At 38.9% G+C, this 27,676-nt stretch overlaps 1 protein-coding gene across 1 annotated transcript in view; it reads right to left on the reverse strand.

The window, feature by feature from the left end:
* The window catches only part of AHI1 (Abelson helper integration site 1), a 95,180-nt gene that overhangs the window by 3,809 nt on the left and 63,695 nt on the right, over positions 1-27,676 (reverse strand). The window contains exons 20-24 of the mRNA XM_054162615.1: positions 21,387-21,445; positions 14,720-14,785; positions 11,441-11,603; positions 10,110-10,210; positions 3,162-3,241 (exon numbers count right to left, since the gene is read on the reverse strand). Of these exons, the coding sequence (XP_054018590.1) occupies positions 3,162-3,241; positions 10,110-10,210; positions 11,441-11,603; positions 14,720-14,785; positions 21,387-21,445 (469 nt within the window). The remainder of the gene's footprint in view (positions 1-3,161; positions 3,242-10,109; positions 10,211-11,440; positions 11,604-14,719; positions 14,786-21,386; positions 21,446-27,676) is intronic.

The raw sequence follows: 27,676 nt of genomic DNA on the forward strand, positions 1-27,676 counted from the left end.
TGTTACTGCATGGTATCTTTCACTCTCCCTCACTAATTATCAGGTGTAAATGGCTCAGTGCCCTGAAAGCTTGTGAATGAGGCTTTGCCACACTGCTCTTTGCCAAGACAGGGCAGCAATGACATGAAGCATGACTTCAGAATGGCATCTCCATGACGCTCCTGCTAGTTCAGGAGACAGGAGTACATTTCAGTGACAGTATCTTGCCACATTTTGAAAGGTAACTGAAGTGGTTTTGGGGCTCTGTTTCTTCAGTGTGACCTGTTCTAAGGACAGCCTTAGTCTCCATTAAAATGAATATTTCTCATTTGATGTGACTCAAAAATCTTTAGTTTGATCAAATAATTTGTGATTCCACAGTTTAAATCTGTGGTCCCACATTCTTCACTGGACGTCCTGGAAAGGCCACTCCAAATAATCCTTTCCTGAAGTGCTATTAATGAGCTGAATTACACCAAACTTTTGATACTGGCTTCTAAAATACTGTTCCAACCACCACAGTAACTGTGCTTTTAAGGAACTTCCTTAATGTCTATGCTATCAGAATAGTTATGCCCAAAATTCAATGCTGAATTCTGCCCATGTGTAGTTACATGGCCCACTCCTCATCATCATGAGGGTTAAACTTTCCACTCACAATTTATTTTCAGATCTAGATATAGCTTGAGATAGAAAATGAAGATACAAAGGTAAGCTGAAATTAGATATGTATCTGCATCTACACTGTACATGTGCAGATTAATTACATGGGGAGGGGACCACTCTGGAAAATGATCAGTGAAACAACTGCTTAGATGACAGATACCTACAATGGCAAACACAGGAAGTATTTTCAGATGTGTTTCTTGAAGTCTGAATGGTTGCAATAGGTAATACATCGTGGAAGCTCTTGTTTAAAATCTTGAGATGTTATCTGTTTGCAGCTTTCACACAATGAACACATCCAACTTTTTAGCAAATGTTGTCTTCTCACTACATGACAAACTTCTGTCGTTTACATCAGTTAATTTTTAGAAGGTGCAAAAACAGCTTGCAGTTTGCAGCAACAAAGCCTAATACACACAGCTGAGGGATGACACAGGGCAATCCCACATCCCTGAGGTTTGATTCTTATGTGCTTGCTCTTCTTGGGGACAGAGTATATATGTGTATCTATACAGACACACACAAACTGTTACTTCCTTCACAGTGAAGGTGAGGAAGCACTGGAACAGGCTGCCCAGAGAGGTTGTGGAGTCTTCTCTGGAGACTTTCAAAACCCACCTGGATGCACTTCTGTGCAGCCTACCCTAGGTGATCCTGCTTTGGCAGCGGGGTTGGACTTGATGATCTCTGGAGGTCCCTTCCAACCCCTAATGTTCTATAATTCTACGCTTCTATAATTCTATGATGCATTCTGGGCTGCATCAAGAGGAGTGTGGCCAAGAGATGTGATTCTTCCCCTTTCCACTGCTCTTGTGACACCCCACCTTGAATACTGTGTCTGGTTCTGGTGTCCCCATCATAAGGAGGACACAGAGCTGCTGGAATGAGTCCAGAGGAGGGCCACAAAGATGATCCAAGGTCTGAAAAACCTCTGCTGTGAGGATAGGCTGAGGGAGCTGGGGTTGTTCAGCCTAGAGAAGGGAAGACTCTGGGGGTATCTTAGAGCTGCCTTCCAATACCTCAAGGGAGCTGACTTGAAGGCTGGAGAGGGACTTTTTGTAAAGATGTCTAGCAATGGGACAAGGGGTAATGGTCTGAAGCTGAGGGAGAGTAGGGTTACACTGGATCTTAGGAAGAAGTTCTTCAGTACAAGGGTGGTGGGACTCTGGAATAGGTTGCCCAAGGAGGCTGTGGATGTCTCCTGCCTGAGGGTGTCCAAGGCCATGTTAGATAAGGCTTTGAGCAACTGAGTCTAGTTGTTAGGCATCCCTGGCCATGGCAGGGAGGTTGGAGTAGATGATCAATAAGGTCCCTCCCAACCTAAGCCATTCTATGATTCCTTCATGTTTCATGTGTGAAGTACTTTTGGAATGATTATCCTAAAACTAACTTCTTGTTTTGTGTGCTAGAAAAAAATAACCCTGACAACATTTCTCCCAGTTTTTTTAACAGCAGATGTAGAACCATAGAATTGTTTTGGTTGGAAAAGACCTGAAAGATCATTGAGTCCAACTGTTGACCTAATTGCCACCATGGCCATTAAATCATGTCCCAGAGTGTGATGTCTACACATTTTTTGAACACCTCTAGGGACAGTGACTCCATCACTTCCCTGGACAGCCCACTCCAAAACCTGACCACCCTTTCAGTAAAACAAGTTTTCATAATATCTGATCTCAACCTCTCCTGGCCATAGAATCATAGAATGGCTTAGGTTGGAAGTGACCTCAGAGATCTTTTACTCCAACCTCCCCACCATGGGCACGGCTGCCTCTCAGCTAGACTCAGCTGCTCAAGGCCTCACCCAACCTGAAATATTCATTTACTTTCTAAAAACATTGACTTTGTAAAAAGGTTTTATCACTTGATACTAGAGAGAAGAGACTTGCCTCCACTTCACTATAACCTCCTTTCAGGTAGTTGTAGAGAGCAATATAAGGTCTCTTCTTAGCCTCCTCTTCTCCAGACTAACAATCCCTCAGCTACTCCTTATGATACTTGTTCTCTAGGCCCTTTGTCAGCTTCACTGCCCTTCTCTAGACATGCTCCAGCACCTCAATGTCCTTCTTGTAGAGAGGGGGCAAAAACTGAACACATTACTCAAGGTCCAGCATCACCAGTGCAGAGTACAAGGGCACGATCACTTCCCTACTCCTGCTGGCCACACCTGATACAGGGCAGGATGCTGTTGGTCTTTTCAGCCACCCAAGCACACCAAGCTGGCTCATTTCAAATGGTTATCAGCCAGCATCCCCAGGTCCTTTTCTGCTGGGCAACTTTCCAGCTCCTCTCCTTCAAGTCTGTAGAGTTGCATGGGGTTGTTGTGACCCAAGTGCAGCACCTGGCACTTGGCCTTGTTAAACCTCACACCACTGACCTTGGACCACTGAACCAGCCTGTCAGCTCCCTTTGCAGAGCCTTCCTACCCTCAAGCACATCAGTACTTACACCCAGTTTAGTGCTGCTTATGAAATTTGAAGTAACACAGCAAATTGTTTTAAGTATATCTTGCTTACTGTGTAGCAGGTGAGTCTTCATTTGTGTCACGCTCTGAACTGCATCGTAGGTCCCTTGACTTACTGGTGACTGGTGACATCTGTAAAAGAGAGGGGGGAAATAAAAGAAACAGGAAGGTAAAACGAAGACATACAATGGGGCCAACACACATGCATAGAAAACCCACCAGCTTCCTGAATAAGGAGAGAATATACCTCTCTTGAAAAAGAGTGTCTATCAGCCATAAAATGTTAAGCCCTATGTGGTTACAAACAAGGAAACAGTACCCTGCTTTGAAAAAATTAAAAAAGGGGAGGAAAAAAAAAAAGGAAGCTACTTGCAAATAAAAGACACTTTTCAGGTATGTGGAGAAACAGAAGGTTAAGAACCTGCCTGAAAGCAGCTTAAAATACATATTGTCTGTAATGGATTATTTCGGCTACTACATGATTAAAGAGAGTATGCTAAAAAGCTATCTTAAGGCAGAGTTTTCACCTCTGTATTTCATAAGCAAAGTTCAGATCAGTCCAGGTGACTATAATTTAGGACTAAAAAGTCCAGCAAGACTCCGCCCCCAAAAAACACCAGCCCAAACCCAACAAATCAACCACCAAAAAAACCAAACCGCCACACAACAAACTTCAAACCTGGAAGAATTTAAGTAAATTCTCTAATTTACAATGCTATTAGTGGCTCTCTATGCAACTCACTCCCTCTGTAATGAGGTCTCACACAGGAAATGTGAAAGTCCTTCCTGAGTTTATTGTCTTCAGGGACAAATAGAATAGAATAGAACAATTATTTTCCCTACAGTCAGGTTGTTCACAAGTATCTAGTAACTACCTATTCAGTTTCATTTTCATGGAGGGCAGAAGCCAACATAACTGATAGGCCTTATGCTTTGCTCAAAATTTGCTCTGCTGGAAGCAGGCATACACCACACATCCAGCTATGAACATCAAGCCTCCAGAGCACCACAGCTGAGAACACCTGTGGAAAGCAGTGTCCAGAGAAGGACAACAAGGCTGGTGAGAGGCCTTGAGCACAAGCCCTACAAGGAGAGGCTGAGGGAGCTGGGATTGTTTAGCCTGGAGAAGAGAAGGATCAGGGGTGACCTCATTGCCTTCTACAACTACCTGAAAGGTGGCTGTGGCCAGGAAGGGGTTGGTCTCTTCTCCCAGGCAACCAGCACCAGAACAAGGGGACACAGTCTCAAGCTGTGCCAGGGGAGGTTTAGACTCGAAGTGAGGAAAAAGTTCTTCACTGAGCGAGTCGTTCATCATTGGAATGGGCTGCCCAGGGAGGTGGTGGAGTCACCGTCCCTGGAGGTGTTCAAGAGGAGATTGGACGTGGCTCTTGGTGCCATGGTCTAGTCGTGTGGTCTGTCGAGACAGGTTGGACTTGATGATCCTTGGGGTCTCTTCTAACCTTAGTTATACTGTGATACTGTGATACATTGTAGGTTCATAGACAAAGCATCACAATGGGAGAAGGATGGCCTTGAAACTACCTCGGCCCATGTTTATGACTTTTTGACTGTTAGTTGAATTTCAGATTCATAGCCAGCCTAAAGCAAAACCTACTATATGGTTTCTGAATAGCTCAAATAGCCTTAGTGTTAAAAATATCAGGCCATCCACTTCTGCCAAGCACAGAGGTGCTCAATCTGCTTGTAAATAAGATGCTTTATGTTTTGCTATCAGCCCAGAAACAGGCAGTTACAGACACTACTGTCTCTCAAGCTCCAGTTAAGAATGAGCAACGTGAGGAAGGGAGAATCATTCAGCAGCTCTGGAGTGTCTAACTGTATCTCAAAAAACTAACTACAAAGTCAACAAGAGCTTTCTGCAATATAGAATGAAAAAAAAATTAAAAAATACAGTTCTTGACTCCAGTCTGCCAGTTGTTTATTTTGTGTGACCTCATATCAAGTGAAGAGAAAATAGAGGGGAGCTTCACAACAGTTCTTTTTAGCACTAATTTCAGTGTTTCAAAATGGAATGAAAATACTTCATTTTCAGACACTAAACTTCTCCATCACGTATTTCAAAGCCCTAATTGATAAAACTTAACATTCCCCTTCTTGAACATAATAACACTTAACATTCAAGTACTAATGTCCAGCTTTAATTCAGGATAAAGGGAGGCACCAATGAAAAGTGTCTTGGCATACTCCAATGAAGATTGTACTGGAACCAGAACTTGTATCTCCCAAGCATCAGTTCTAGGTCATGACTGGTTTAATTACTTTCTTAAACTATAAACAGAATTAATGAAAAAAATATGTCTACCCAATGTTAGCAGTTGAATGAAATTTGAACTTTTTTGTCCTGGTCCTGCAGTCCTGCTATCTAGCATTATTTTATTAGCTTAATAGTATTTTTCTGCTGACTTAGAAGAAACAAGGTCAAACTCCCATTGGCTTACTAAATTAACATAAGCACACTGCCCACAACAGCCATGCTCAAACATTAGTCATTAGAAATAGTCTGTTGAAAACACAGAGATTGCTGGATTAGTCTAAGCAGGAGTCAGCCTATTAGAGTATAATAATCTAACACTGGTGGGACTAAGAAGAAGGAAAAAAAAGTCTTCCACTTCACACACAAAATCGTTGTTAATACAGTAATAAACTCGAGACTAAGTCAGCGGTAAAAGTAAGCACATGCTCTGTCTGTGAATGACAGAGCCACAGGCAGAGAGGACATGGCCTTGACTTTGCCTCTGATGCACCAAAATTTTGCAAAACCCACATTCTGTTTTCTAACAGAACCCTTTTCTGAATTCCTGTGTTTTCAGCCCTCATTTAAGGAACCTGAAAACATCACATTCACTGGAGCACCCAGCTCACAGCTCCACCTCAATTTCTTGGGATCCTTCATCAGTGCAGTAAGAACTTCACTCCATGAAATTTCTATTGGCAGTTTGGATGTATGTTGTAATTAAAGATGACTGTGACCTAATTTTGTGGGTCAGAAGTTAAGTAACTCATAAGGCAGGAAAACAAGGTTTGCATAAAATGATTATGTTATGAATGCAAAGCTGATGGTAGAAAGTATTTTGAAACTAGGTTCTTTGAACTACAACTCTTTTTTTTAATTATTATTTGCAAAGATTAATATTGGATCTTGAGTACAACACCCTCTTCTAATGTTAATGATTCCATTTTATTCACTCACCATAAAATTCTGATGCTCACCTAGATATGGAAAACTATTTTTAATTAGACTATCTGGTATTATCAGTAATTAAAACACCATTAGTATTCTACATTTTAAGTGCCCTATTTAGCCTCATATTGTAGCAAGCTCTTAAAAGTAACTACTGTGATGGTTTTCAAAGTAATTGTGTTTTGCAGTCTTAACATTATCAACTTAAGTACTCCCCAGAAAAAAAACACACTAGGAAGAACAGTATATGTAGCAGACTTGTGCATAACTCAGTATTTGGGAAAACATGCTTGTGGCCAAAACCCAAACACAACCAAAAAATGCAGGTTGCATCTTCCTGCTCATGGTAACAACTTCAGCAACAACTTAATTGTTCAATAAATAATTTTGGATTTGAAAAAAATAAAGGGAGGGAGGGGGATGGCAGCTCAATTTTCTGCCAAAGCAAATACTCACCCCCTCATAGGGCATTACAAAATAATGATTTACCTTATTTCTCATGTAAAAGAAATTTCCTTTCATCAGCTCTTACACTGAAAAAAAAAGAAAGGAATAGGAAGAAAAGTTGCTGTGTCACTGCTGCAACACAGGAACTGCCATAACCGATCAGCCCCCTCAGTGGTCTTCTTAGCAGTTTTGTCCCAAAAGAATCAGGTGTTGCCTAAAGCCAAAATGCTGTAGAACTTTCCTTCATCATCACAGCTGAATGACAATTTGCTGCTTCTGTGCAGTGCTCTGTAGCTTTTGGAAAGCCACTGCATTTCAAGGCACCACAAGTCTTACACTGAGATTTGATTCATCCTTTGATTCAACTCACTGTCTTCTTAGCAACTTGAAACTCAAACCCACAACAAAACAGCCTGATTTGTGTTTCCCAATCATTCAGGTATTTTTGGCATCTCAGCCTAAAATGTGTGAGTGAAAAAAATTAAATCTAAGCTTACTTTTGACTTGTAGTAGCTAGGTTTAACAAAGATTTTCTTCTACCAGTATTAGATGGATTCCATTCCAGCCTAGTGTGCCCTGAACTTGGTTAAAAGCAGAAGGTGAATACAAGAAAAAAAAAGGGAAAATAAGAGTGCACCCAGCTCACTTTTCTACACCAGGTACTCTTTTCTACACTCTTTTCACTGCCTATTTTTTGCTTGGAAGTATACCCTCTTATAATATATAGTATACCCTCTTATCTTGTAAGTATACTCTCTTATATAGTGTTTCCCAGGACTTGTCAATGATTCATTACTTTTCTCTGGACTCCCACTGATTTTGTATCGTCCTTGGATGCTGTGCAAGACAGTTGCTTGGTTTTACACTGTTACTGTACACACTGTGTCTTTTGAGTATTACAAATGACTTATTAAAAAGTGCAGTCAATTTAATTTCAAGTGGCAGAAGAATCACAGTACAGACTCTTTTAATGAAATATTATTGAAATTGAGTTGTAATAAAAAAGTGCTACTAGTTAGTTCTATTGTTAGAAAAATATGCCAACCACAGACCCTTGGGAAAATACAAGTCATCAAGACTAATTCTCACAAAGATGAGTAACAAATACCAGCCGTACATTCTAGTAACACTAGCTGGTGCACAGGACAGCATTTTGATCCAGTTAATCAACTAGATTCCTGATATATGAAAACAGGAAATAAGATGTTCCCATGAAAATGATCAAGTCTTTAATGACAGTATACATCTCAGCACCTTTCCCTCCTCTAATCCAGGTATAAGTGAAACTGGAGGACGATAGCAACATAATCCCTCTGGGATACCTTCCTTGCCTCTCGCAATATAGACAACAGATGAAAGAAATCCCCAGGCTTTCCAGTAATGCTGCAATTTCTTTCCCTCTATTTGTTGCAGTCTGCCTTTACAGGAGTATGCAGAAGTAATGCACACTTGTCTGTCATGCACAATGGTTTGGCTAGGAATTTCTCACTACACTGAGGTAAAAGATACTTCAGATTAATTATTACCACTTGGTGTAGTGACAAATTCTGTTTTTCAAGTATAGTTAGAAGCAAAACAGTTAGTAACTTGATTTATAGCAATTGGCTTCAACGAGACAGCTGGTTTCAGCAAGGCTAACAAGTGAGCAATCTGTACTCAATTTATTAAATGCTGTGTCTCTCTGTTCACCTATGAAAAACAAAAGCTACACACAAAAAAATGTGTAACAGAAGTGATTTTGAGTGTTTTAACCTTGAGCACTGGAATATATATTATGCAGCCAAGATTAGATAAATCACCTGAAGAAAAAAAGAGAAGAATTGTAACTAAGCAACACAGCATCCCTTTTGAGTCTTGCAAATCAGACAAAACATTAGACTCAATTGTAGAAAAGTACATGGAAAAGTCAAGTAATTTGGAAGAAATCTGAAAACAATTTTTAAAGTATTTATATTAGTACCATCTGACTAAATCAACAGCTGTGGAAATCACGTTTAAGAAGGATACAGACATTTTGTAATTAAACATGAATTAAATTTCAGCAGTTATTGGACGACTGCTATTTTTTGTTTCCTTTTGCTTACAAAGTATTCCATGTTTTAAGATAATCATCAGTCTTCAAAGAAGGGGAGCATAAGCTATGCAAAGTTTCTAATCTGTGCTTTTTCTGGAGAAGTGAGAGCCATTTGGCCTGCTCTGCACATAGCAATATCTCTAAAGATATGAAAAAAAGAAAATCAAACAAATAATAAAACAAAACCCTCAAACAAACAAAAAAACCCCAACCAAACTCAGAAATCAACCCCCATTTTTTTCCCTTGACAAAAAGGACATTACTCTGTACATAGTATATTCTCACTGCTCACAGGAGTTGTTGGCTATTGGAACAGGCTGCCCAGGGAGGTGGTGGAGTCACCGTCCCTGGAAGTGTTCAAAAAGGGATTGGACGTGGCACTTGAAGTCATGGTTTAGTAGTCATGAGGTGTTGGGTGACAGGTTGGACTTGGTGATCTTTGAGGTCCTTTCCAACCTTATTGATTGTATGATTCTATGATAATCACATAAACGGGAAAACTTCTGCATACAGTATAGTATGTGATAAATGAACACCAACATAATGCCATATGTAATTGCAACCCAATACAAAAACATAGTGGGAGTGGAAAGATATTAGATAGTCAGAACAAAAGCTTTTCTTTCCCTTTGCTCCTTCAAACTATGAAGTCCACCTTCCTGAGCAATCTACAGGATGAGTACAAGTGCACTCATTCACATCAGAGAACCCATCAGCAGCTTGTATCCTGAAACATCCATTGACAAGAACATTTAGATGCAGCACGTCTCCTAGGCTAAGGCTTTATAACCACACTCTATATCTATAATTAGAATATTATTACATGGGCTGAAAACTCTTAAGAGAAAAACCTCACCATTTTTTCCTACACAACCTTAATTTAATAGCAGGAAATTTGAATGATCTGTGGGCAGTGCCAAGAATGGCAGTTAAGTACCCAAAAGTATGTCAGGTTTTGACAAAGCCGCGTTCAAGCACTACTTAAGTTAGGTAGCTGGAAAAGATACTTCTGTAAACCTTGGAATCAATGAGAGAATTGCCACTCATCACAATGAGTGCAAAAGTAGGCAGAATATTTAATTGGCACATGATGGAACAGCTGTTTCCACATGAGACAAATATTAGATATCTGCTGAAAATCTATCTGCTTACCTGGAACGAGGCCTATACATGAGAATTTTTTCCAAAAGGAATGAGAATTAATACAGGCCACCCAGCACACAAAAGACATATTATTCCACCACTATTTACAGAATACTTCCTTCTCAAGTTACTACCTTATGTAGTGTTGAAGAACCTTCCTCTGCCTCTGTTGGTCCTTCAGGTAGGAGAGGAGCAGAATCTGGTACTAATCCTGCAGGTTGTTCTTCATATTCTTCTGAAAACAGGATCCATAATTCACCATTATAAGAGCCATGGAAGAACTACTGGAAGTATGTATTTTACATGACTATCAAAAACTATCAAAAATAGGATGTAAACTGAAATCAGTGAAAAGTGTCTGAGGAGAAATTTTGTGTGAGAGTTTGTCAACATGTGCTCACTAAATTTTATTCATATTAGTTAGTTTTAAATGTGATTTATATAGAGACCATTTATAAAACAGGTTGCTATATAAAAACAATCAAATGTTTACATGACTAAGAACAAATTGCATACTGGCAGCAATGCAGCTGACGCTTAACAAATGTGTCATATGCATTTCTTTGGATTCAGTAAAAGGATGGTCACCAACTGGAACAACAAATTGCATACCAAGGTTTTTTTGCACAGTTGGATAAGGCTCTCAGAACTTTTGTTTTATTTTTAAGACAGCTCATCACTGAAGAGCCTTCCTAAAGACTGCTCTTTGGCTTATTTTGCAAGGAATTAAGGAAGGAGAAAATGCACAGGACGTGCAAGTGGAGAACAGAGAGGAAGAGCATTAATTAACTGATTTTAATTATCACCATCAGGCTACCGTAGTGCTACAACCAAGTTTTTTTAAGAAAGAGGAAAAATACAGAGGGAAAGACAGAGGGAGGAACTAGAAAATGGAGGGAAACATCTTGAGAAATATTGGGTTAACATTGGTAAACATCTGGTAGCAAGTTCAATGCCCAGATATGAGAGTTAACCATTAGTGTTCTTTGAAAACTTCACACTGAAGTCCACTGCTGAGGAACTCGGTATTCTCCATTAGACTGAGGGGAAAATCAAGAGCTTTTACAACAGTAACCAGTTAGACCTAACAGAGACTGCCTAATAGCAACCTAAGATGTCTGTGAAATGTTTTGATGTGTCCTAGGACACTGCCAAGGCAGGGCATGAACCAGGTGGCTATATGTAAGAAGAGACAAGGAATCAATCCACTTGATTGATAATTAAGCTATTACTGTATAAACTGGAATGTTTAGCTAAGTGCCAGTACCTTCCTCAGCCTGGTATGTTAACTTGCTAAGTGCTTAGCTAACGTTATACAATTTCTGCATCACAGTAAGTCAGCACCATACCATTTGTGTGCTACATAAATTCGTATCTTCAGAACAATAAACAGTGCAGCACAGTAAAATCTTGGACCATCAGTTAAACCCACACTGGTATACCAGGAAGACAGCAGTAAACTTACTTTCACCAGCCACATAATTAGCTGGAAAATAGCCTTGCTGTCCATTTGCTAGGCTGCCAAACCACCAGTTATCATTATCTTTGTATAACACTTGGATAATGTCACTGCGATGGATGGTTAGCTCATCTGATCGATGCGCTGTGTAGTCATAAAGAGCCACTACCTAAAAGAGAGATAAGAGCACCACAGCTTTATCACAACCATGCCACAGAGAAAAAAGCGCAACATTCACTTCCTCTTGCAGAAAAGCAGCTGAAACCAAAGCTGCACTTTGGTAAAAGCTGAGGCTGTCTCAAGTTTTGCTAATGGGATCAGGGGTGGTGGGAAAGCAGCAGGAGAGGCAAGATAAAGGACTGTGGGATTGTAGAAATGGTTAAGAACATTCAATTCACTAAGATTAGCTTCAAAACAGCAGCTGTTAGTTTTATAAGCAATTTACTTGGGAAGCAAAGGGAAGAGAAAAAAAAAACAGCCTTCATATATTCACTTTCTCAGAATTGTTACACCACCTTCAGATCCCATTCTGTGTGTGCTCATGAAGCATAAGTGTTTGAATAAATACTCCAGCAGCATGACAGCTTTACTGAAGGAAATTATTATTAATGTTTTCTGAAGCAACAAGGATTTACATATACAATTTTACAAATACCTGCCAAAAATACATTTACATTCCACTTCACATAATAAACCCATTTGCCTGTGAAGCACAGAGCATCTCTACCTTACTGGAAAAAAGTACTAGCAGTGGTCAGCACCATGCATACTACAAGAAGGTAGCTGATCCTTGGGGTTCCTTCCAACCTGGCATTCTATGATTCCATAAAGACATCACCAGAAACCTGATTTAATCACTGAATATCCAAATATTGCCCTACAAACAAAAATCTGTCCTGAGGGACTCAGAGAAGACTGAAAACAAGTGAACTCTAGCAATAAGGGAATTGCTCACTTTCCTCATCATGAGAGCATAATTATGACCTATTTTACACAAAGAACACAGCTTCCCTACCTATCGTCTTCACCTCAGACAGCTCTCTGAAATTCTGAGGTCAGAAACAGGGATTGTTAGGAGGTTACAGGTGACTGATGGAGACAGCAAAGTTATGAAGATGGGGACCTGGAGGAAAAACACTTCCTTTTTATATTACTCATGCATACATTGAAATCCTAAGACTGCCGAACTGTGCAGTGCTTTTCATATTTTTGTTTCTCTTTTGAGTAAGATCATCTGTGAGCTGTGTGTAAAAATACTGACAATGTCACTTGTTTTTTTTCATAATTCCCTATGAGCAATCAAGTGGATTACATCAGTTATGAATGACAAAAGATGGAAATGATTCTACCATTGCAAATTCTATTATGTAATTTGTGAGGTGGTCATCACCAGAAAATTTTTATGAGCATAGTTCTCAGTAGCTGGGAAATTCACCCAAACATGCATTCATAAAGTGGTGAAACAATCAAATATCCTTTAGCATAGCTCTCCTCTCTGCATTAGGAAAGCTAATACAGTAATTACAGATGCTGACAACATACAAATACTATCTATAGAATAGAACCAAACTAAAATATACTAATGAATACCATAGAGAAACAATACAGAAACGGAAGCTCGCATGATTATGTCCAGCAAGGGGTTGCTCTACCAGTGCCCACTTCAGTTAAGTGACAACAGTTTCCTTAGCAGTACTATGAAAATCATGAGGTCACTTAAGTTTAAAGAAGAAAAACACCCCAAAGGTAGCATTAATTATTTGACAGCATGAAAAATAATGAGAGGCAGAACAACAAAGACTCCTTTTTGCATTGTCTTTTGTAAGATCTGGTGTGATGATGGAGCAAAGCTAGAAGTGGGTAGATTCAGTCAGGAAGAAATTCTTCACCATGAGGGTGGTGAGACACTGAAAAAGGTTCCCCAGGGAGCTGGTGGAAGCCCCATCCCTGGAAGTTTTTAAGGCCAAGCTGAATGTGGCTCTGAGCAACCTGATCTAATGTGAGGTGTCCCTGCCCATGGCAGCGGGGGGACGGAACTAGATGATCTTTGAGGTTCCTTCCAACCCTAGCAATTCTAATCTTTATTTTTATTTTTTGGGGAAAAAATTCCCCAAATTCAGTAATGGGAAACACTGCCAACAAACAGCTCAAACCAATTGAGCAAGTCCCACTGTCTATCTCCCAGAAATAAAAAATTAAAATACCAATGTGTCTCGTAATACAACTGGTTTAGCAAGCCTAACAATTTAAATGAAATGGAGAAATTGCTATTATATTCTCTGGAGACATATGATCAGAAAATGACCATACATACAAGAAATGCACCTCAGGCCCAAACAAGAATGTGAAACACTCACAATTACGCCCAAAGCAATATAACTTATTCTGTTGTGACATTCAGACATATGGTAAGTTCTGCCTTGTTCTAAGCTCAAGCACAAAATAAATAAGTAATGACACTGATATTCATGAACATTTACAAAACTGTTTTTGCAGAAGTGATATAAAAGCAGCAGTAATGTGGCTATGCTAGTTTTGAACACATCTGTGAAAACTACATAGAATACAAAGAATAAACCAGGTTGGAAGAGACCTTCAAGATCATCACGTCCAACCCATCAACCAATCGAACCCACCTAATCAACTAAACCATGGCACCAAGCACCCCATCAAGTCTCCTCCTGAACACCTTCAGTGATGGTGACTCCACCACCTCCCCAGACAGCCCATTCCAATGGGCAATCACTCTCTCTGTATAGAACTTCTTCCTCACATCCAACCTAAACCTCCCCTGGTGCAGCCTGAGACTGTGTCCTCTTGTTCTGGTACTGGCTGCCTGGGAGAAGAGACCAACATCCATCTGTCTACAACCTCCCTTCAGGTAGTTGTAGAGAGTAATAAGGTCACCCCTGAGTCTCCTCTTCTCCAGGCTAAGCAACCCCAGCTCCCTCAGTCTCTCCTCATAGGACTTGTGTTCCAAACCCCTCAACAACTTCGTTGCCCTTCTCTGGACTCATTCCAGCAAGTCAAACAACATAGTTAGCCATGGTTTAGTAGTCATGAGGTCTTGGGTTGGACTTGATGATCTTTGAGGTCTTTTCCAACCTTGTTGATTCTAAGATTCTATTCTATGATTCTATGGTCTAAGGCATTTAAAAAAAAAGGCAATAATTCCATGAGATCATGCCAAACCAAACAAAAACCAAACCCAAAAAGTGCTTTCAAAAGCACAGATAACAGTGTAAGAGGTGTGGAAAGCACTGAAAAAAATTACATAATACTTACTGTCTCTTGCCCGAGTGGACAACTGCTTCCTCCTCTCATTCCCAGGGTGGTCAGGCAGTCACCATTCTACAAGTAATTATTAAAGCTGAACATGAAATATTTTTATAAACTATAATTTTGAGTATTTCTAAGTCTACTGGAAAGCACTAAGAAATTATCTGTAATAAAATCTTTTTATTACAAAAGAGAAAGCAGAAGTGGCGTTAGGCAACAGTGAGTAATACTGGATATTTGCAAGCACGCACACTACACCAGAGACAGCATGGAGGAAGGCAGAGGATTGATGGCTATGAAGCCTAAGCTTGTTTGCATTGCAAATGCTACAGTAAATGTTTAAGAAGTTGTTGCAGTGAACTTTACCTCTGAACCACTCTGCAAAAGATGGCACTTTCATATAATGGAGAATTGCAGGTTGGTCTCAATAACCAATGCTTTCCACTTAATTCTAATTGTTCTACCTTTATCACTTACTCTTCAGACTTCCAACAAAGTCAAAGGGGTAGCCGGTATGCAACGAAATAATTAAGATCTGCCTGTACCTATACAATTTGATTTCTGTCAAACAAAAGAATTCTTCATTTGAATGAAGATTTAAACCAGAAGAATTATTAAAATTAGCTGAGGAACAACAACTTAGGAAGAGATGGAAGTCCTTTGCTGGTGTTAGTTATCTTTTTTCAAAGGCCTGTTTTCAAAACAGGGAAATCAGTTCCTCCTAGATTGTGTGTGTCAAAGGACACACAATACAACACTGAATAGAAATATTCCATAGCAATGAAAATATTTCAAAGAATCAAATGTGAGCTTTGTGAAGCAAACATTTCCACCCATAGCACACTGGACCACATTACAAACAACATTCACATGTCAAAATTTCTACCCAACATACTTCACCTTTTTCATAATTTATAGCCCCTCCTTTAATTGCCTTTGGCTTTAACTTCTTTCTCTCCTCCTGCTTTGTCACATACATCGAAAACATGTTGCTCCTTTTATTTTCTGTGAGCTATTTTGTTTATTTTGGTCTGTTTTTTTGATACACTTTTATTTTTCTTTGTGTGGCTGGTTGGTTAGTATTCTTTTAATTATTATTTTCAAAATTAGGCTGATCCAAGGAACATCATTACTGCAACCTTTAGCAGAATAAATGGCATTCTCCAGAACATAGACTCTTCCCTTCAACATTGTTTTTCTGAGCCTGGTTTATGCCATATGGAAAAGAAATCACTGACTATCCCGAACACAGAGGTTGCATCTAGTCTCCAGATTGTTTCAATAGTGCCACAGTAGTTACACGCACACTAACAAGTATAAAAGCAAACAGTCTCATTCAGTTCTTATCATCTGCAAGAACATCTAAGCCTACCACCTAAAGAGTTCTGAGTAATTATGCACACAGACAGTCTAAAAAAAAAAACCCAACAGTGTAGCTGCCTGATTTGATAAACAAATTTTGAACAAAGACTGGTGGAGCTGCAGTTCAGAGTACGTGGCTTGTTCAGTGGTCTACTGGTAGTTAGCACTGCCTTACAGGTTTCAGCTAATTCTCATTTTCCATTCTCAAGGTTTAGAGAACTGTGCAGGCAATGTGCTTAGCCTGTGGGATGGGAGTGCCTCCTGTTGCTCAAAAATGATTCATCAGAATTATTAGCAGTATTATTTAGGTATCTAGTTCAGATACTCATATTGCCCCATTATTGTGTCTCAACCTCTCTTTTTAATAAAGTATTCATGCACTCTCAAACACTCAACATAAGAAGAGCTTGAAGAGACCCAGCTATTTGGAAATAACAAGCTAAAATCCATGAGTCATTCTGAGACTATGTTGAATGCTCTCAGACACTCTGTTAAACTTCTAAGGCAGCAACAATCCAAAGTCTCCTCATAAAGAGATACTCTGCAGGGGCTGCACATACTCCTATCTCCAGCGGGACTGGGGAATTGCCAGGGCAGCCTACCACTGACATAGCTACCACTGGGCAGCAGAACTACCTCTGGTGGGCCACACCATTTCTCAGTGTCAAACACTAGTTACACTGCGAGTTACACAGTGTCAAATACTAGTTATGAAGCAAGTTACACACAGTAAAAACAACTGGCCTTTCAGTTTAGAAACACAGCTTTTTAACATTGTTACAACATTAAGACACATTTTCAGGATTCCATCCTGAACTGTATGAATACAACACTTTTAACACTATATTAAGGCCTCTTTTTTTGTTTGTTTGCTTGTTGGTGGGGGTTTTGTTGTTGTTGTTTTTGTTTTAAATGCAGGATGGAAACTAGTTAGTCCTCTTCTTGCATCAGAACAGATGTGGGGCTATAGCCATGTTCTGAAGAGGCAAACCATCTGTGAGAAACAGGAACAAAACACTTGCTGAAAACGCTTGCCATTTGTGGTGGATTGAAGTTTCCCCCAGCATTTACTTTAGCCAGACTAACTCAGTTAGAAGCAAATGAAGCTGTATTTACAAGTGAAAACTACACTCTACAATGGAATGCAATGAATATGCAAAAAAATATACAGTATTTGCAATTAGCAAACAACACGGAAACCTCCCTGGTCAAAAAGAGACCAGGGAATAGACTAGACTAGAATAGAACAGAACAGAACTGACCAGGTTGGAAAAGATCTTCAAGATCAGAGTCCAACTTATGACCCAACACTATCTAATCAACTAAACCATGACAACAAGCACCCCATCCAGTCTCTTTCCTGTCAAGGTCTCTCTGCAGAGATCTTCCACCCTCTAACAGATCAACACCTGCCCCCAGCTTGGTGTCCTCTGCAAATTTACTGATGATGGACTCGATGCACTCATCCAGATGATCAATAAAGATATTGAACAGGGTGGGACCCACCACTGATCCCTGGTGGACACCACTAGTGACAGACTGCCAGCTGGATGATATGGCACCATTCACCACCACTCTCTGGGCTTGGCCCTCCAGCCAGTTCCTGACCCAGCACAGAGTGCTGCTGTCCAAGTCACTGGCTGACAGCTTGCTCAGGAGTTTGCTGAGGGGGACAGTGTCAAAAGCCTTGTTGAAGTCCAGAGAGACTACATCCACAGCCTTCCCCACATCTACCAGGCAGTCACCTGATCATAGGAGATGAGGTTGGTCAGGCAGGACCTGCTCTTCCTAAATCCATGCTGGCTGGACCTGATCCCTCGGCCACCCTGTAAGTGTGGAAGCTGCTCCACTGTCCCCTCCCCTCCCCCCACCCCCCCAAACCTCCCAAACCCCCATTGTACCAAGAGAGAGATAGAGAAGCTAGGAGAAAGCAGTATTAGTCTTATCTCAAGGTCTACCAGAAGCATTATCTATTCCCAGACAAAGCAGAACAGCCAAGATCAGAGGAGAAGAGAAAAGGAATGGGAATCAAAGTGAAATGTGAAGAATTGTTATGATACAGCTTCTCTTATCCCAGACATTTACCCAATGAATTTGTTTAGAATAATCTTTTGATTCCCTTTTTACACCCAATAGTGATTTATTTACACCTTTCTACTTTCCTGCTCGAAATCTGAAGCTAAATTTTAAAGGCATAGCCTAAAACTACCACACCATTTCACACTGATTTTGGTTGAAGAAAGCTGCTAGGAGCTTTCAGCATAAGGAACATCCTCATAACAAATAGATCCAGCAGGTGATGCAGAGTTCTAGATCATGGAATACCATACTGGTTATCCATGACTAACCCACTTAGACAGTCTTGGCATTCATAACAGACACACAGACATTCTCACGCACACACAGAAACACCCCAAAATGTTCTAAGACACTAAAACGAAAGAGAGCACTACAGGTAAGAGTAAGCTGAGAGTTTCAGCGACTGTGCTAATGGAGGTTTGCTTTTATCATGCAGAAGTATAGCAGCCAAAGGATTTGGACACCAGAAAGCATACTTTCCCTTGGAAGAAGCAACACTGGGTAAGGACAAGTGATAACTCATTACTGCCTTTTCTGTAAAAATCCCAACATTTAATTTCTGCTACGGAACAAATATAATTCACAGACCAAATGAGCAAAGTTTAAAGGTAAAAAAATATGGAAAAAATGTAAGGCTACCAGTGGTTTCTCATGCTTCTTCCTTATATAAAAATAATCTGTATGTCTACTGTGTTACAATGAAGGATGTAAGTCTCACTTCTAATTAGTCATTAACTCTCAATAGCTACACTTGAAAAGTAAGTTTTTCTAAGACTGAGGTTAAGCAGAGACTAGACACACTGGGTTCATCCCAAATGTATGTGTGTGCAGGGCCAAAGCCACTCTCCCTCCTTTTCCAGTTCAGAGTGACAGACATAGTGACACTGAAGAACAGCAAACGTTATTCTCTTGGATGCTGCACAGTGCCATCGCTTCTCTCCACTCCACCTCCCTATACCTGTTATGTGCCAGAATGGAAGAGGAACGGCTCATGCAAACACTCTGGTGAAGACACAAGGATTAAGTGTCAAAGCTTCTCTTATTTGTTCACTAGATCTGTGCCTCAGTGTTTAATAGCCTAAGTTCTGGTCCCATTTGGTTTTATTTGTTGTTGTTGCTGGTTTTGTTTTATGCTTTGTTTGTTTGTTAGATTTTTTTCCCCCTTTCTTTTTTTAAAGGAGACAAAGAATGAAATGAACCTGCAGTGCTCAAAGTAACTCACAACTGGCTTGTAAGTGAGAAAATATTGAAAACATATAAAAATTCTAAAAAGTCAATCTGAGTTCTTACAGTTGCTCCATTGTTTTCATTTTTCCTTATGAACCCAAGGGTTAGAAATGTACTTTATCCTCTCCTTCCCCAACAATGTCATGCAAGCACTTTAACTCAGTAACTGAAGTTTTAAATGAAATGCTAAATAATCTGAGACTTAGCATAAACTAATTAAACATTGTTAGCACTATCATATTTCTGTTCTTGTTCTCTAATCCAATTAATTGTCAACACACTCCTAGCCCAGGACACCTAAATGATAAATTTAGTCTACAGGAAACAGAAGTCCAAGGCCAGAATTAATAGCTAAATTAAAATGATTCAAAAACATATTAATTGCTAAGAATAATGCACTCTTCTTTGGTCTCAATTCATCTGTCTGTAGACACTGTAAAGTTACTTCCTTAGGCTTCAGATGACTACAATCTTTATTTGATTACAGCCCTTCAATATTTAATGAGCATGGGAATCCATAATCTGCCTAGAGGAAAAAAGAAAACAAAACAAAACTGTTCCAGGCTGCACTTTATTGAAACCTGCAATGCACAAACAGAAAACAGAAATGCAAACACAGCTGCTTTAGTAAACCCTACAGGGATAAAATCCAAAACCAAAACCCAACACAAAAAAAAACAGAAGAAGAAAAAAAGACACACACGCACAAAAAAATCAATTCAGAAGCACGTGAAATACTCCAGCTCCTCAAATGATTTAAAATCTCTTCAACTGTTTCGTTGTTTGTAAGTATGTTACATTCTTGACATAAATTACAGAGCTCACCGGTGCTTACAACATATACATGACAGCATTTGCAAAAGGACAAAAATTACAAGAATGTTCAAAACCTGAATTTAACCTTCTCAGGAAAAGAAAAAATATATAATAAAAATTGCTGCTATGGAGCATTTTTCAAAAGAGTTGATCCTGTATGTGTTTATAGAGCTTCCTGTGATGGAGAATACTAAAACCCTGATTGAACAATTTATGCTTTTTCTTAAAGGTTACATGTTGACAGCAAAAAAAATTAAGATGTCAAGAATCATTTGTATCTTACGAGGCTCACACAAACAGATTCTGCTTAACAGGGTAGATTAAAAAAAAAATAATCCCTAAATCAACCCAACCCAAAACCTCAAATCCAAACTGTAAAACACCTATAAATGATCCAAGCTAATTTATGTCAATTTCTGGAAGGTTACTATTAGCATGCAATTAAGACAGGATATTAAATCATGGCATTCTGTCCATGGGTGTAGGAGGATTAATATCTCTAGTAAAACAGGCCCATCTTTCCAGAGCCACACTACATTCAGTATTCAGAAGCCCCACTTGATCTTCTCTCCCTAGTCTCTCCACTTGTTTTTTTGGTTAATCCAGGTTTATCATGTGTAGTGTTAGAATTAATGGCATTTACACATTCTGTTGGATTTTTATTATGGTGATCAGCATATCAGAAAGGAAGGAACAACTTTAATAATTACTAGCAGTTTCCAATCAACATTTAACAGAAAAGTAATTAAGTAAAGAGAGGATGGCTATGATTTCGCTTGTTGCAAAAAGGTGAAGTATGAGTAAACAATGAAAACATGGTGCTGTAAATTGGATTCAAGTGCCTATCACAGCTTTAGCTTAGCAATGTCTGTATTCTTAGTAATAATAAAACCCAGAGGAGTGTGGATTCAGTTTATTTATTTCTAAGACATCAACAAGCAATTAATGAAAAAAGTAAAAAGCTTTTAATTTGTAGGTATCTGATGTTGCCACCAGCTGGCTGCAGCACAAGCTGATTTGCCCATGTAGACAATTTGCTTGAAGATACCTGAATAACGGCAGGATAAAAAAAAAACCCCAACAACAACAACAAAACCCAAAAAACTCCTTTCTCCAATGAGCAATTCTGAATGATGACATTTTATAGTTAAAAATCAATTTTCAAAAATGCAAAAATAGAATTCCTTACCATCTGTAGTCTACCCAATAGTGTTCGGCTAAGAGGATTTCCTACTGGGCTGAAACACCCTGTGAAAAGAAAAGGCTGTGAATTTTCTGCTTGTTATCCTTTCCATCGAATAAACCATTTTATTTTAAAATCATTATGTTAGCAGGATATATTTGACAAAATTCTAATGAAAAGCAGCAGCATCTTTCAGCCACGACTATGCATCCTTCAGTCAGGAACAGTTGGAGGGTTTATTTAACTAACAGACCTGACACGAGGTTAACTAATCCAATATTTCCATTCAAATGATTTGGAGAAATAGCTCAAGCCATGTCCACATGCCACCTCATGCTCAAAGCTGACCCTATTATCTAGGCTGTATTGCTTTTCTCTTCATTGAATTTCTGAGTAATGCATACAAAGTTTTCCAACAGAAATGATCACAAAAACTCTCAAAGGAATTACTTCCTTATTTTATCTGAAAGAATAAGTATGCCTATTCAGTAGTTCCCTTTGATCATCTGAGTCCCTATCACAACACATCTTGCTGTTTATTTTATTCACTCTCTACGTAGCGCATTTGAACAAGTACTTGTAAATTCTTTTCTTTTCAAACTATTATGTTAACTACTAAGATCAGGAAAATCCTTTCATCATCTATGGATTTATCTTTTTTTGTTATTGGTATCTTCCAGTCTATGCTTAAGAAAACATCTTAAGAGGAAAAGATAAAGAAATCTGAAAATTGTTGAGCAGGACAGCGAAAAACGCTGGCATCGGTTTCTGAAGTATAGAGATGCCAGACAACACAGAGTTAAGCTCACTGGATTTTTCTCTGATTCCCTTTGTACCAGTCTACTTTCTGAAGTCCAGTGGTTTTGACTTTCAGAGGAGATTTACTCATAAATGTTTAATCATTAAGATATTTAGATACTTCTAAATATGATAAAAGCAGCAAGCTCAAATAATCAGCTAAACTACGCTCATGCAGATCTCACGCACATGAATGGTTTTGTACTTGCAATAAATCTTAAATAAGTGCAACAATTAATTTTTAGATGTTGTGCAGGAATTAAATGTTTTCTGATCTTAACAATTTCAGAAAAGCTGGTATAAATTCCAAAACACTTCCTTTTGAAATTCTCAGTGTGACTTTTACTACTTTATTTCTTATCTCTTTTCAGAAGAAGATGGAGATGAGGATAAAAATAATTTCCTGAATTTAACCCACAGTTGAAGATGGCAGACCCCAAGCTTACCTTTTTTCAGATAAGCTGTTTGCTAAAACATTTGTTCAGCACTAACACTGTAAGTCAGTGAGACTATTGCTCCCAGTAATTTGTTATCTCCGTACTCATACAGATACAAAACATGGTGCCACAAAGAAGATCCTACATATGGATATACTGTTGCATACAAATATCATATCAATTCTTTGAACTAAAATAAAACCCAAAACAACAAACTCAAGACTAATAAAATGTCTGCAAGATAAAAAAAGTGTATTTTTTCTTTTGACAGCTAAGTAGTCTACTGTAAGATTTTTGGTTTGAGCATTGTAGCCAGTTCACAGAAACTCATTCTAAGATAAAAGCTATATACAACATATGATGGAAACAATTGCTTTGGAAAAACCTCACAACTTTAATTAAAAAAAAAAAAAAGTTTGAAAATAATGGTATTTTTATCAGCAGTATCATTGATTTTCTTGTTCTCCTAAAGAAAAAGATGTATTACCCCAAATACTTCTGTACTGTATGTTTATTATGTGAGTACTCCTGTGTAGTCTCCATCTGCAGCTGCTTGTTAGATGACAACTTTATGGTTGCACTGATATCCACCCCCCCCAGACCTCAATGAAGGGCAGCACAGACCTGTTCTGTTGCAAGCATAGGAAAGAGACAGATCTGTAACTCAAAGTTGTAAGGAGTACCGAATTCTAGCACCTGGTACTGGTTTTGACTTCATACTTCCTGTAACTAAAGCCTTCTTCCAAAACAAGCAGGAAATTCTCATTACTCCACTTGAGTTGTAAATATTGAACAGACCATGGCATGCCCAGGTGCAAAAAATCCACACTCTGCAGAGCCAGTGTTATTTGTTCACACTAATCATGCTATTGGATACTCCAAACTACTCTTCAGTTTCATTTGTTAGATATTTTCAGTTATAAAGCATTCCTTTAGTAGCTCCTACATTAAGAACAGTTATTTAAAACAAAACAAAAAACCCACAAAAAACAGTCCCCGTGAATATTCAAACTCAAATCCTCCTCATGCACAAAACAAGGTCCATTTGACAAGTGAGGGTATATCCATCCCTTCTTTGTCCAATGATGCAGTAGATTCTTAAAGCATTTTTACACAGCTATTGGCTCGACGTGGTTCCATGCTTGATGAAGCATGTAAATGACACCAAGCAGGTGTGACGAACAGCCTCAGCAGTGCTTTGCCCTGATACAGGCTGTGCAAACTTTTCAACTACTACAATAATGTCCTGAAATTGTGGTCAGGATCAAAAAATTGCATTTCCACTTGATCAAAAAATGAATTTTACAGGACGCTGTGAATTTTACAGGACACTGTGACCTACTGAGACTATCGCTTAGCTTGGGTTTACACAGAGATCAAACCTGAGGAAAAAACACCACCCAGGTCAACCTAGCCTGTCTTACCTTACAGATACCTCAGCATCACTAATGGAGAAGCATTTTTATTGATTCAGAGGGTTTACTTGAACTTTCCAACAATTTTCTTTCTCAACAGCATTTGCTGTCTTCACCTTCACAGCCCTGTACATCACAAGAAGCTAAGCTTCTCTATGAAAATATTAGCATCTGAATTAATGTATTGCTTATTACTCTGCACTGACTCTTCAGTGGTTTCCTTTATATGGAATTTTACCTGGAAAGAAAATATTGTTTCTAGAAAAACCTACTGCTAATGTCTAAATGCAATGTCACATGACTCAAAATGCTTTTTGTAGTAGTGCTTTTTCTTAAATGATCAGAATTTTCATGTTGACACAATTTAACAGCGGGACAGCTCTTTACAGTCCACATAATCCTCTTGCTACCATTATCTTGTGAATCCATGCGGTGTGATGACTTTAGGTAAATGCCTACCAAAGAAGAGGTATTTTCTACATAGCTTTCTGCCTTGAGAGGGAGTCTTAAACTGTACTTGTTTCCTGTACTATTGGAACAATGAAGTGAAAGTCTGTCCTTAGTTACCCTGTGTCACTTCTGGCAACATATCCTCTGCCAGTGTAATTGCAGCTAAAGGAAAAAGAAGTAGTTGTCTTCCTATCCAAAATATGTCTGCACTGCTAGTTTTATTGCATGCTTTCACTGAAAAACTACATTCTGCTCTGGATAAACACATTAGTGTGAAGTGATCAAATCTGAAATAGTTGGGCTGAAATACACATGAAGTAGATGAGTTCACTTCCAAACAGAAGTTATACAGATGATACAGACTGTAACAGCAACAATGGCCCCAAACAGCGCTTGTAATAATTAAGAACACCTTTAAGAACAGTACCTTTAGCTATTACATTTGGTTTTAATCAACAGCAAGACACCCAGAATAGGGAAAATAAGTCCATCTAGGGAGATGAGTAATTCCATTACTATCCTATTGGAGTGTTTACAATCACCTAATATTAAAGGTTTATGTGAAAAATTCCACTTAATAAAGGCTGTTAATCAGTAGAGGTATTTATGTATCATAAATCTCCAAGGATTCCAGTCTCATGGCATCATCATTGAAAGAATCAGACCCTTCTGTGATGAACCCTTCTAAAACATGCAGAGAGGGGGGGAATAATTAATTGTACCTATTTCAGTTCCATGTTATTCTAGTTTTAAGTTTATACTATTAACATCTAAAAACCCCATAAACAAATTCTGAAATACATGAAAACAACCCGTGTCTCTAGGAAACAGTATTTCTTATTGCAGACATTCTTTTCATAATTTACATTGTGGCCTCCTGCAAGGTGGCATAGGTAAAATGAACCCAAATAAACAACAAACACTAAGGTGGGAGGGGAAGCCAACTCCAATGTGAGATGAATACGTGTTTATCGCTCAGTCCTTTTCCTAATCATATTCTGTGGCTGTAAAACTGTTCCTAGTAAACAGAATTATGTTTTCAGCACAGTCACCTATTCAAAAGTATGGCCTATCTCTACTTTAGGTTCCAGTGGAGGGTTCTGAGATCTTTTTTAGAAGTAAAGGTTTTCAGAGCAGTATTCTGCAGTTCTTTCTGTAATCTTATTTTTCAGACTAGGTGTAATATAAGAGAAAGATCATTCTGTAATGATCTAAGTACATACTAATATTCCCTTCAAGGCTTTATCTTCACAACAATTATGCTTTAATAGATCAAACAGAATTCATTAAACAAAAAGGTTGTTTATATTTTGGGTAAGAGCCTGTCTTCCTTGACTTAAATGCAGGAGCACAAATACTTTCAAAGCCCACTGCAAACATTTTCAGATGCAGTTCACACAAAGTCAAAGGAATGGATGCACCCACTGGACACAAGTGTGCTTTCTTGTTTCACCAGCAAAATACCGTGTTTTACTGAGATCTGACGCCGTAGGAGGAAGCCCACTTCAAATTCTGCTTTACATAACTTCCTCTAGCACCCATGATTTTGAACATATTCCAAGTTGAATAGGAGAATGTATAGGATGAAAGTGTATTGCAAACTGCTTCAATGAAGTTTAATGTGTACCATAGCTTTTAAAACTACTTTGGAACATGTTTGGCTGAAGGCAGGGCAAGAAAACTGCATTCAAAAGCACTGTGAAGTGAGAAAAGGAACAGCATTGTTAGCATTCTTTCTAATATAATGTTCTCCATGTAACTAAGGCAATGCCCAAGAAAATGGTTCATTCTCTTGAGAGCCTGTATCTTACAAGCCACTTAAAACATGTGTTCTCAATAGAGTTGGCTTTCACATGATATTTTTAAGTGTATATACAAAAGTGCCATGATGGCACCACTGCTGAATGCAAAGGACTTCCACAATCTAAGATTCTTGCAACATATTCTGCTCTGTACAAGTCTACTCAGCATTAGATGAGTCCATTCTGTTACTAGCCCTCTCCCTGTCTTTTTCTTACTTTTTTCTTCTGTTGAAGCATCTGAAAAAGATTGAACTATCTCTATATTGCTTTCATTTTCTATAAGACAAATAAAATCCCTTTCTGCTACTGTGTTATTTTCTGTAAGTTAATTAGAGAAACTTTTGTTAATTTATTATACCATTTTATAAGAGCTGATTTCATGCTCTATACACTTAAAAAAATGAGAGGGAATCTTTTGCTATACTGCTGCCAGATGTCACTTCCCCAGTTAGTGCAGTGATTGATTTAGATGGCAATGACAAAACCAGAAAAAATAATGAAGCCCAAGTCCCTCCCATAAGCCACAACAGAGCTGCACTCATCTGTGGAGAAGCATAATTTCTTTTTGTTTCCCTTCCCCATCCCCATTAATACATTGAACATTTGTAAACTAACAAAATAAAAGAAACTTGGGAGCTCATGTCAGTAGATGAGGTTGTAGCTGCCATTCAAAAGACTATAGAAAAGTCTGCACAGAAGGATAAGCTTTCAACAAAAATGCAACAAAAATATTTATCTTTTAACCAATCCTTTACTAAATGCTGGTATTCAAAATGGTTATCTAGAAAAGCAAGTCTAGGGAGTTACACATTCAGTACCATTGCAGTTCCACACATACTGTTGCTGCTGTCAGTTTCCAGTAGATGCCCCAGCTCCAGATACTAGAAGAAATCACAGAATGTTAGGTGTTGGAAGGGACATTGAAAGATCATCTAGTCCAATCCCGCTGCCAGAGCAGGATTGAGTAGTGTAGGTCACACAGGAATGCATCCTGTCAGGTTTTGAGTATCTCCAGAGAAGCCTGGGTTTGCCAACCATGAATCAGTCGGAGTCTTCCTAAACTGAGAAAGGCAACCAGTCTAGTGTGCTTAAACACTGTAACTCACTTATCCAAGGACTAGTACAGTTGTCCTTAGCTACTGCATCTGCTTGTCTCTAATTACCTAGCCCAAATGACCAACTGCACTGTTATGGCAAAGCTATGTGAACACTAGAGCAGTAGAATGGAGCAAGGCTTGAATTCACACCTGTAGCTCCACAGCCAGATACCTTCACTATAACTTCCAACTAATTCCAAACCCCATCCAGCAGACCTCCAAATCAGACAGCATCGACATGAAAGAACCCACTATGCTTCTGGCAGTGCCATATCCTACAAGATAATTGTATCTACC

Source organism: Dryobates pubescens, chromosome 6 (assembly GCF_014839835.1).
Source record: "Dryobates pubescens isolate bDryPub1 chromosome 6, bDryPub1.pri, whole genome shotgun sequence".
Taxonomy (NCBI): Eukaryota; Metazoa; Chordata; class Aves; order Piciformes; family Picidae; genus Dryobates; species Dryobates pubescens.